The sequence below is a fragment of the Odocoileus virginianus genome, chromosome 18, assembly GCF_023699985.2.
Source record: "Odocoileus virginianus isolate 20LAN1187 ecotype Illinois chromosome 18, Ovbor_1.2, whole genome shotgun sequence".
NCBI lineage: Eukaryota > Metazoa > Chordata > Mammalia > Artiodactyla > Cervidae > Odocoileus > Odocoileus virginianus.
Window position 1 is genome coordinate 3623805 of NC_069691.1, and position 12219 is coordinate 3636023.

General features: G+C 39.0%; 1 protein-coding gene across 3 annotated transcripts in view; it reads right to left on the minus strand.

Annotated features, from left to right (window-relative positions):
- The window catches only part of UNC13B (unc-13 homolog B), a 202903-nt gene that overhangs the window by 74612 nt on the left and 116072 nt on the right, over window positions 1-12219 (minus strand). For all 3 annotated transcript variants that reach the window (XM_070480297.1, XM_070480296.1, XM_070480295.1), the window contains one exon: window positions 10737-10827. In XM_070480297.1, coding sequence (XP_070336398.1) covers window positions 10737-10827 — 91 coding nt within the window. The remainder of the gene's footprint in view (window positions 1-10736; window positions 10828-12219) is intronic.

Below are 12219 nucleotides of genomic sequence, written 5' to 3' on the forward strand. Positions count from 1 at the left end.
AGTAAGGAATTTCAAAAGTTACTATGGAATGCACAAAGTAGAGACTGAAGTATCTGGCTAAAAAAAGTGTTTAAATATTTAACTTAAAGACTGATATTTCTATCTACTCTCTGGCCTACAAGCTCCTAATAATAAGGAAATGCTGGGAACTTCACTGGTGGTTTAGTGGTTGAGAATCCACATGCTGCAGGGCAACTAAAGCCCACATGCCCCAGCTACTGAGCCTGTGTGCCATGATGGAAGACCCAGAGCAGCCAAACATTTTAATTCTTTTAAAAAGAAAATATCTTACAAATAGCCCCAACAGTACCCAGCTGTACCCACTTATTAGCTGGCTTGATTTTTTGAAATGGAATAACTATATTAGCTGCTTCCTTTTAAATAACTTTTGCCCTCTCTTACAGGGCAACAATTCCTTCCCAGAAAGGAGCAAATGCTCCCAATCGCTGGATAGTCACATAAGCAGCAAGAGTCAGAGAAAGCAGGAGAAAGCAAGAAGGGCTGCTTCGTTACTTATCCCATGCACATTTACAAAGTACTTCTCTTTGTTGTCACTATGTCCAGAAAATACCACCAGCAGGACGAAGGCCTGCTGCCACACCCTCCTCTGACTCTAGGTGGGCTAATGATATGACAGCATTCCTCAGAAATGTTCTAACATACTCCTCAGAAACCGGAGTCAAACTCCACCCTTTGAAATAAGGTGTTCCAAATCCCAGTCCCAGATGTGATGTCTTATAATTCTCAAGGTTCAGTCACAGCTTAGAATGAAATCTAAGGTTTACAGAAGAACAATCACTGATAACCACCCAGATCCAGGACATAAATGGGTCCAGAACATTTCAGAGAAATGTTAAGCATTTCCTGAGACAAGTACAGAAAAACAGCTCTTGGAAAGTGTTTCCACAGTGCCCAGGATAGCCTTTGGCCTGCTCTCCCAGGCTCCCAGGGTAAAGCACTCCACAGATGTTTTTCCTTGCAGGTCCCCGAGAAGCACCATATATAGACAGCCTCATCTGAGAGATCCGCATAGCAAATTATCCCAGGAACACCACGCCATCTGTAGTCTAGAGCCCTGTAAGAGCCTGAAATCCTCGGGACTGGCTCCATGCCACTTCAGCCATCGGAAGCAGCTTCACCGGGTTCCCATTTGGCAGCAAAGCCTCCGGCTCTGCTCCCCAACCCCGCTGGGGGCCGCTTAAGGCCGAGGCTAGGAGGTCACGAGAAAGCCCAGACAACACTTCAGTAATCAGAACCCCACGATGACCTCGGCAATTGTGTATAAAACTCTGCCCTCAAAAATGCATTCTTCTATGATCTCACCAAAACTGTGAGAGGGGACACTTATTATTCCTAATTTTGCCGCTAAGGAAACTAAGAAATAGGAAGTACTTTGTTCAAACTCTCTCAGATTTGGAGACTAAGCTACTGCAAGGACCCAGCTCTTTGCATTTCTAGTTGAGTCCTAAGTTTTATTAGTAATGGGGATGAGAGTAAACAAATACAAAAGGCACGGGGTGTCACGCATGGGTCTGCATACAGCAACCGAGACAGCATGTTTCCCACCAACGAGACCACGGGAAATAAGAGACCCTCAGGTGAGAAACACTGATGCTTCTGAGCATCTTCCGCTTTCTGCCTAAGTTTTTGTCTGCTAGGGCTGCCATAACACACTACTACAGACTGGGTGGCTTAAGGAACAGAAATTAATTCTTACAGTTCTGGAGGCTAGGGGTTCAAGATCAAGGTGTCAGCAAGGCTGGTTCCTTCTGAGGACTCTCCTTGGCTTATGTAGATGGCCATTTTCTGTCTGTCTTCACAAGACCTTCCTTCCGTGTATGTGTGTGTCCTAATCTCTGCTTACAAGGATACCAGTCAGATCTCAGTAGGGCCCATCCAAAGTATTCAGTTTATTGTAATTCCTCTTCAAAGGCCCTATCACTAAATACAATCACATTCTAAGAAGCTGGGTATTACAACTTCAACATAGGAACCAGGGAGTGGAGGGCAATTCAGCCCATAACAGGTAGAAAAGGTAAAAGCAGAGCTTTTAGGAATTTAAAATTAAAATTCACCAGGAATTTAAAAGGCAAGGGAATAAAGGCTACAATCTAGAACCAAAATCCAAGCACCCTGGTGTCTTCCTTTCCTGTGTCGAGGGTCTTTGGACTAGAGTAGAAGCAACATTCTAATTGTTGGCTTTAGAGAAAAAGAATTAAACCAATCTCAGCTTTCATCCCTGCTCTGGCCTGCTGCCTACCTGACATGGAGCACATGAGCAGAAGGACCGTTTGAGTCCTTTCTGGATATTTCTGTTCAGTTCAGTGCAAATGGGAATAGAAGAGGTAGAGGGCTTTTCTCTATGCATAACAGAATACATAGCAGCTTAATTTCTTAAGGATGTCATTACTGTTACCCACTCAGCTTCATCTCTGGAACTTCCCTCTGCCTAGTTTTTACCAAAACAGTTAAATTACAAAGACTGGGCTAGATCTGTATATTAAAAGGACAGAACAGGAGGTGCTGAGACTATCAGGTTGTAGCAAGACCTGGCAGCTCAAGGGCATGCTTTTATTACTAACCAACTGGGCAAGTTTCTTCCACACCCTGTAAAAGCAAACAACATCTTACTGCTTCAGAGGCTCCGGTGAAATTGCCAATTTCCTCACAGACATTTAAGAAGTGAGCAGAGAGAAAATTTAGAAAAGGGAGACTGAAGAGACATCAGAGAAGATAAACACTGGAGATGGTTTCTTAGATGTAAAAACAAGGAGTGTGGAGGCATGTTAAATACTGCAGTGAGTCCAATAAGATAAAGACTTGAAAACAACCACAGGATAAGGTAGCAATGGACTTTCACAAACACATTTTTAATGAACTGACAATGAAATTATCTGGGAAAAACTTTCCTCAAGTGTATGCCTCAGAAAATAATTCCTACAGGATGCTTTTCCAAATCAGTTTCACAGTTTAAAAAGTTTAATGCTCTGCATTTTCCCCCTCTTGAAGAATCACAACAAACCTAAATATATTCAAGTTTCTGAGAAGTCCTGTGATAAAGCCATCTGTTTATGTTACACTCTGTTGGAACTCAGTGTTTTCCAAATGTCTTTGACCATAAAACTCTTTATCACATGATAATCTACTAACATTTCTAGAAAATGGAGTCCTATGAAACATACTTTGGAAAACAGGGTTCTAAAATGACAGTGGTAGATACTAGTATTAAGAAGGCTCTGGAGTTAAATAGGTCTAGATTCAAATCTGGTTCTAACCCTTACCACACAGGAGATCCTGCACAAGTTTCTTTCTAAACCTCGGTTTCTTAATCTACAAAATAGGCCTAATAACATAAGCCTAATTCATAGAATTATTGTAGGGATTCACTTGGATAATGCATGTAAAGCACATAAAATAAGTCTTCAATAATGATTACTATGATAATGATAAGGCAAGGACTATGGAAAGTAATTGAAATTAGAAGGAAAACTGTGAATATACACACTAAAGTCTTCAATGACTGAATGGGGAGTTATGCAAAAGTTGAGGTCTAATTTCAACAGGGAAGGCAGGTGTGAGAACGGCTTATGCAAGGATCTAGTAATGGCCTTGAAGTGGCAGAGAAAGCCAGAGAAAACCAAACCTCATTCCTGATCCGGTAATGCATGGGGCATTTTCAAAAAGGCATAGTCTCTACACAAAAGGGCTTTAATGAACTGTCAGGTTTAAGCCAGTAAAGAACGTATCCGTACTGGTCTCAGATATAAGGTAAGGACTCTACAGTTTTCCAAAGGACAGACAGAGCCTGGGGGGCTCATGTCTAAGACAGGTCTCTCTAATTTGTGAAGCGGTAGTAGGGCCTGTTCTTAGGTAGGGCTTACAAGTTTGAAGTGGGTGCTAAAAGTTGGGGTTTACTACAGGATTTGTATTGCAACATTGTGGAAGTAGCAAAATATCAGAAACAACCATCTAATTGAGATCCATCAATAGAGAAGAGAGTACACAAATTGTAATATATCCACAGAAAACAATACTATGCAGCTATTTTTAAAATGCAGTAGCTCTTTATGATAGGGAAAAATCTCCAAGATGCAACAGTAAATGAATAAAAAGTGAAGGACAATGTATGCAATACACACAGACACAAGCTTATAAACGCAGTTTACCTCCGGACTGATTCATAAGACACAGGTAACAAAGAGATGGAGGAGATGGGAACGAGAGGCCTGGAAGTCTGAAGCAGGAGGAAAACTTTACATTATACGTATCCTTTTCATATAACTTTACATTTTTATATTTATTACTTATTCATGTCATGCTTTAGTTTTTTGTTGTTTTTTTTTTTTTTTTTTAGTGTTACAATAGAAATTGTTAGGGAGAAAGCTAAGAGATTTTGAGAAAAAGGAAGGATAACTGTGGTCTCCAAGAGGGCAAAAAGCTGAGGTAATAAAAGTTAAGATAGGCAGACATGACCAGAGCAAAATCCCCGGAGTTTAAAACTACAGAAAAGGTGCTTTCTTTGTGCAACTAAGCCTAAGTAAGACATGGGGCCCTCAAAGGCCCTCCCTGGACCCTCACTATTTTCTGAAAAGGAGTTAATTCTTTAGAGCTTCACAGCAGCCCAAGGTGCATGTCTCTCTGCTGGGGAGAGAGTCACAGTCAGAAGAGAACTTTGCAGGAGACAGTCAGTTTGTTCTGTCTTCATGATCTTTCTTGAGAAAATGTTGATTCATCCCTCAAGCTAACTAGCTGCAATCTTGGACCTCCTGGGATGGCTCCATTTAAACACAAGCCTTCTCATCTATTTGCTCAGTTCCATCTCTGCTACTGACTCCCCTCCATCAGCTTTCTTTAGCAACCTAAGAACTTCTGTCAAGTCGTCTTCATGGCCTACCTCCATGCCATCTCCTTCAGTGTCCCTTCCACCTGGAACACCCACCCACCTGCTGCCACCGCAGTCTCTGTTTCTAGAGCTAAAAAGTCTCACCTCCTCCCCCAGATTTTTCTGCAGCTAAGCCAAATAAGGTACAGAATCATATCCATTCCACCCACACTACCAACATTACTGCCTCAACAGCATTAGCAATGTCAAACACTCATTAAATACATATGGCCAGGTACTCAGCCAGCCCAGATACAGAGATGACCTATGACCTCTTCCCTTAAGTTGCTGACAGTCTTACAGGAATGGCATCAGGGTAGCTAGGTCCATATGGCAGTTACTCAAAGTCTATTAAACACACTATCAGCTAAAGAAGTGTAAAAGATCTATAAACTTATGGGAAATACTCAAATCACAAGTAATCAAAAAATGCAAATTAAAACAATGAGATACCATTCTTCTTCTGCCAAATTGACTAAAAAATTCTAAAACAATGATACTCAATCTTGGTGCAAGACATTCAATTACTGAAAGTATAAATTGGAAAAACTTTTCTGAAAACACAGGTAGAAGTTTTTCACAAACCTTTAAAAGGTGTGCACTTTTAAACTCAGCAATTTATCTGACTACTTTGAGAAAGCTAAGTTAAATAATCAGAAATCAAAAGAAACTTATGTATAATGATACTCATCATAGCATTATTTATAACAGTAAAGAAATAAGAGGAATTGTTAAGGAATATATACATGATGGAATACTGTAATCTACTAATAATCATTAAAATATGCTTTTTGAAAAAATATTTAATAACTCAGAATAAAGCTCACAAGACAATGCCTAAGGGAAAAAAATTCTAAATTCACACATAGTAATATAAACTCTGTAACTTTATATTAATATATATATATATAAATTATATAACATAGCTAACTTCAATAGTTAATATTTTGCTGTTATTAGCTTTAGGTGCTAGGCCTTGGGAAACTTTCTTTTTAAAGAATTACGAGAAGATAAAGAAGTACAGGGAGACTTCTGTGGAAATGCTAATGGGCTTTTCTGATGACTTAAGCATCCATAAAAGACTGGCTAAACACTCTGCCAGGTTCTATATTGGGCTCCAGAACAGCAGCAATAAAAAGCATAGCCCTGGCATTCAAAGATCTTACAAGTACACAGGATAGATGTAACAGTAAACAAGTAACTCCATTAAACGCAAATTTAGCCAAAGTAGGGTAGTCTCTCCTTATTCCGGGGCTATGTTCCAAGACCCCAGTGGATGCTTGTATGTATATATGAATGTATGTATGTATATGGATAAAGTATAACTTATAAATGAAGCATAGTAAGAGATTAACAGTAATAATTAATGATAGAACAATTACAACAATATAGTTATCTCTCAGTATTCACAGAAAATTGGTTCCAGGACCTGCCATGAATATCAAAATCCAAGGATGCTCAAGTCCCATAGTTGGCCTTTGGTATTCAAGGTTCTGCATCTGCAGATTCAACCAATCAGAGATTGCATAGATCTATAGTGTTTATTTTTAAAAACCCACATATAAATGGACCCATGCAGTTCAAATCCGTATTGTTCAAAGGTCAATTGTATACTGTAATAAAATTTATGTGAATGTGGTCTCTCTTGCTCTAAAACTGTAAAAACCTAATGCTTTTTCTAATTTTACTAAGCATTTATCACACAAAATGGCCACAACTTTTGCAGTCTGAGGTGTGACAGCAAAACTAGCATGAATTTCTTTTTCCTTCTTACCAATTTCAGGGTTAGAAGATTCATCCTAACTATAGATCTTAGCCACCTCAATGTATCCTTTTTTTCTTTCCTTATTTTAAATTTACTTTTAAAAAACTTTCTATTTTGTATTAGAGTATAGCCAATCAACACTGTTGTGATGGTTTCAGGTGATGAAGCAGTGAAGGGATTCAGCCACACACATACAAGTATCTATTCTCCTCCACAAGCCCCTTCCATCCAGGCTGCCACATTGAGCAGAGCTCCATGTGCCGGACAGTAGGTCCTTGGTGATTATCCATTTTAAAGACAGAAGTATGTACATGCCCATCCCAAACTCTCTAACTATCCCTCTTTCCTTTTAAAATCAAGAACTTTCAACCATTTCTCTTAAAGGAAGCACTTTACTGCTTCTCAGTGGTATGTATGAACTGCCAGACACACACACACACACTGCTTTTATATAAGAATAACTAGTAAGGACCTACCGTATAGCACAGAGAACTCCATTTGGTGCTCTGTAAGGACCTGTATGGGAATGAAGTCTAGAGAATGGATATATTGGACATGTATGGCTGATTCACTGTGCTATATGGCAGAAACTAATACAACATTGCGAATCAACAGTACTCTAATAAAAAAGTAATAAAAAATAAAAGAGGAAAGGTGAAAAAGATAATAAACTGCTAGCATCACTACTCTTGCACTCTGGAGCTATTACTAAGTAAAATAAAGGTTATCTGATCACAAGGACTGTCATCTCATGACAGTCAATCTGAGAGCTGAGATGGCTACTAAGTGTTTAATGGGTGGGATACACTGAACAAAGAGATGATTCACATCCAGAATGAGAAGGAGTGGGACAGCATGAGATTTCATCACACTACTCAGAATAGCATTCAATTTAAAACTTAAGAATTATTTCTGGAACTTTCCATTTGTTATTTTTGGACTGTGGCTAACTACAGGTAACTGAAACTGCAAAAGGCGAAACCAAGGATACAGGTTGGGGTCTACTCTATGCACAGAGTCTGGAAGTTTTATCCAAAAAACTGACACCTGACAGGATATAAAAGATGTAAATGAACAATTAGAGACGTGGAGAAAGAGAAAGAGTACTCCGTACAGGGAAACAGTAAGTACTTTGAACAAAAGATTTTATATATTGGAAATGTTGACTAAACAGTACAGAAAGAAGTAGCACTGGAAAGGAATATAGTCTATATCATTGCTTTTCAAATTCTTTCTGCAAAAGATCTGTTTTTTTTTAGGCCCAATATGTCATGACATTACTAGTAAGAGTTTAAGTTGGTGGAAGGCAGATACACTTTGGGATAGTTATTAAAGTTTCACAAATATCCCGATCTATCTATTCAAGGTATACCATTTGCTTGAAGTTATATATGATTATATAATTTGGTTAGGCCATAGAAATGTGAGCAAAAGTGACATACTATGTCTTCTGGGCCAAAGAGTAATCTTCTATGTTCGCTTTCATTTTTTATCTTTTCTTTCTCTCTACCACCAATATTGGCAATGTTCTAGAAGCTGGCTGATCCCTTACCCTGGATTGCACAGAAGATAACAAAGCAGAATTCCTCAACATACAGGATGATAAGAAGTATGAGCAAAGTAAACCTTTGTTGTTTTAAGACACTGATAAATGGAGAGCAATATTTATTGAAATTATAAACACATATTCTCTCAGATATATTTGAACTCAAACAAAATGATGTATGTAAAAGGTTATCATTTGCAATATGGTTTGTTACAGCAAATGACCCAAAACAACCAAATGAACATCAACAGAAGACTAATTAAATACTGTACTTCATTCATACAATGAAATATTATGCAACCATTTAAAAAGAAAAAAGTTCTCTTAGAGCTAACATGGAAGAAGCTCCAAGTGAAAAAACAAGATACTCCCTGTGTGTATAATAAACCTTTTTTTTTTTTTTGGTAAAGAAAAAAGGGGGGATTAGAATATAATTCCTATTTACTTACACCTACATAGGGAAATTCTTTTTTTTTTTTTTTTAAATTCTACAATAATAGGAAACTAACAAAAAATTATTATCTTAGGGCAGATAGATGGAACTTTCAATTACTCAGAAGAAAACTCCTTGGTGCCATACTTAACTTCTTACTGTCTCACAACCTCAACCAATGTGCCAGCAAATCTCATCTTAAGTGTAAATGGTGTACTTCTGACTCTATCTTCAGCTGTTATCAGATCCTTCTTTAAACTCTGGCTTCGGTTCCTCCTCTTGGCCACACCTAATCAGCTTTCAGTTACATGACCTATGTTAAGAATGTATTTACTACTGTTCCAATACTAAGTTGCAATCATTCTTGGTTACTCTTAAATAAACTGTGCTTTTCTCTAGACAATTCCAAGCTTTGGCAACAGTTTTTAGCTATCCTTGAGAGATTCTGTATTGCCTCTTAAAAAGCCTTAACAAACCGCTCCAATACATTCTTGCTTTTCTCATTCAGAACTCTTCTACATGGAGGTTATTTATTTTATTTTCCTTTATTATAAGAATTATAAGACCCTTACTTTTGAAAAATTAATAATAAAAAACTGATTCAAAAAAGAGAGAAATCTCTTCCTTATAGTAGTATGCCAACTAACGAATGTAGAAAGGATAATGGAAATAGAAAGTTACCATTTGGCAACCAGCATTTGTGGTGGTAGATTCAGACAGGAATCATACATGGATCCTTAGCCTATACATGGAGATTTGATGAGAACGAGATACTGGCATCGTCTCAGAGTACTGAACCACAAACACTTATGAATTGCCAAGAAAAAATGGTGCCTAACAGTAGAGAAATCTAATTGATACAAACTTAACTAGGTGAGTAAGGTTAACATTACAAGGGGTAGGACAGGTTGACAATATGTACTTTCTGATGCAATTCACTAAAAAGGGTACAATATACCATTTTTGTGTAATCCTGCCAAGGAAGTATGGCCTGAGTCTGGACATGAGGAAACACTAGACGGACCCAAAGTGAAGAATACAAAGTGAAAGGCCTATAGTATCTGTCAAAAGCAAGAGGAACTGTTTCAGACTAAAGGAGATTAAGAGACAAGATTACTAAATGCAACATGTTAGCCTGAGCTGTGTCCTAGACCAGAAAAGAGACATTGCTGGGACAGTTGGCAAAATTTGCATGGGGTTTTGATGACAGTGCTGTCATTGTGGATTTCTTGGTTACAGTGGAGAGCAGCCTTACCTTTTTGGAAAATACAAAAAGGAAAACATCAGGCCTCTCCCTTTCTCTCAAATGGTTCAGCAAAAGATTAATCATTATGGATGCAGGGTGATAAAGCAAAAATAATATAAAATGTCAACAACTGAGGCACTTTGGTGAGCAGGATATGGGAGTTCTTTACACTACTGTTTTGTCAACTTTTCTCTTAAGTTTGAGGTTATTTCAAAATAAATTACTTTTAAAGTGTGTTTACACAGGTAAGCATGCTTTCATTTTTAACATCTGCCAGGTATTATACTACTGACAGCCACTTGTCATCATTTAAAAACCACCTTTCTGCCTGAAGACTGACTACTGAAACACAGATAAAGATACTCCGAACTTGCAACATTGAAAATGAAAAATATATCTATTTTTACTTTTTTTACATTAGTTTAGATATTAATGTGTTGATATTTTGGACCTTAAATTAGGGGAGCCCACAGAAATTTCTGAGTAAAATTTCCAGCCCTGTAAAAGTCAGCCAGTGGCACTTGAACTGGCTGACCAAAGGAAACAACAATTAACCCTAAGAGGCCCTGAAACAAGCTCCTATCCTAAACTTGAAATAGCCTCACAGGTGATAGTAGTACCAAAAACAGCATTTAATTTTACCTTCAGGCTCTTAACCCATTAGGTCTATTTGAGTTCCATTATTTAGCGTACAAGGAAGTCAACAGCTACCTCCCCATCTCTTAAGGCTCTAGCTTACTTGTCATGCATTCCCAGAAGCACACTATAATATGACTAATCACTGGCTGCTTCTTCAGCACCATATGTCTCCCAATTTCAAAGGAAAAACTGTCCCAGCTAGAACCAGAACAACAGACTTCCTACCTCCTGCAGCTGGAGTCGAACCTTGGTAACTGCTCGGATCCAGTGCGCTCTGGCTTGGGTAAATGGCGAAGATGCAGTCTCCTCAGGAAAACTTGTAACAGAGAAAAGAATGTTCCTTAAAAATAAGCCCAGGCCACAAGATGACAGTGCTCAAGTCAAAACTGCCAAATACCTAAAATTAAAAGGTTTGTATTCATGCCTATACTTGTCTAGTGATTCAAGCCACTAAAACAGCATACCCTGAACATCCAACATGAAAAAAATTCCTCTCTAAAATGACAATTGCTTTTAGCTTTTCATGTGTTCCCTCTCTTTCTTTCCCTTTTTCCACTCACCTGATGAGTCAGCTCACTGGAACAGTTAGGGGTCAGGATACTACAAGCAGCGACGAGGGCCCTAAGTAAGGGACTAACAGGGAATCGGTGCGGCGGGGTGTGGAGCAAACCTCTCCCCTGCCTCTCAAGATCACCACTCTCCCTTGGGGGTTCTGCAAAGCATCCTTGGGGCAGAATTTTGCTCCTGCAAACCCTTCCGACTCCACTAAGTATTTTGGAAGGTGTATCAATTCCTAGTCTACATCAAAGTGCTAAGAAAAAAGGCAGAGCCCTCCTCCTGCTGTGATCTTGTTCCTTGAGCTGCCTCAGGGGCATCCTAAGTGCAAGGAACAATACATATAACAAAGGAGCTCTGAGGCAGAAACACTAGCCTATACTAAATAAATCATCATCTAGGTTTTACCTGTGGAATAGTGGTTCATTCTTGGTGATGATGCTTCTCCCCTGGCTCACTGGCCTCTATTGCCAAGGCAGTAAATAAGAAACCACCATACAGACACACAAAATATATGCTAGGCACTGATGCCACTTAAGTGCATCAGTTGTTTTAAAACATCTGTGGGCACTTCTGAAACCAGCCTGGATGTCACTTGCACAGCTAGGATCTGGGACAACGAGGCCATGAGAGAAGGACGGGCACTGCTAATGCTTGACAAAGAACTCTACCCAGACAATAGCATCTTTCAAGTCCAAGGTCTACAAACAGCTATCTTGTAGTGAGCTGTCAGTCCAGTTAAAAAAAAAAGCTGGTCCAGAACTCAGGCTCTCTGATGTCTTGTCTACTAGATGAGCCACCAGAGACGATTAAAAATCAGGAAAACAAACAGAAAACAAGTTTCTACCTTCGAGTGGTACAGCAGAGGCATCAACTGTTTTCTAACTCTTACCATATCATCAGTGTTCACTGCTCTGATCCTCCCATGACCTTGAAATTTGAGAATTTTAGTCACACCTAGCTCTTCTCACTCTACTCCAGTGGTTTTCAACTAAGGACAGTTTTGCTCCTCAGGAGAACTCTGGCAATAATATCTGGAGACATGTCTGGTGGTCACACCGAGAGCTGCTGTAGACATGTACTGTGCAGAGGCCAGGGATGCCACTAAACATCCCCCGAGGCATACAACAGCTCCCCAAACAAACGATCATCT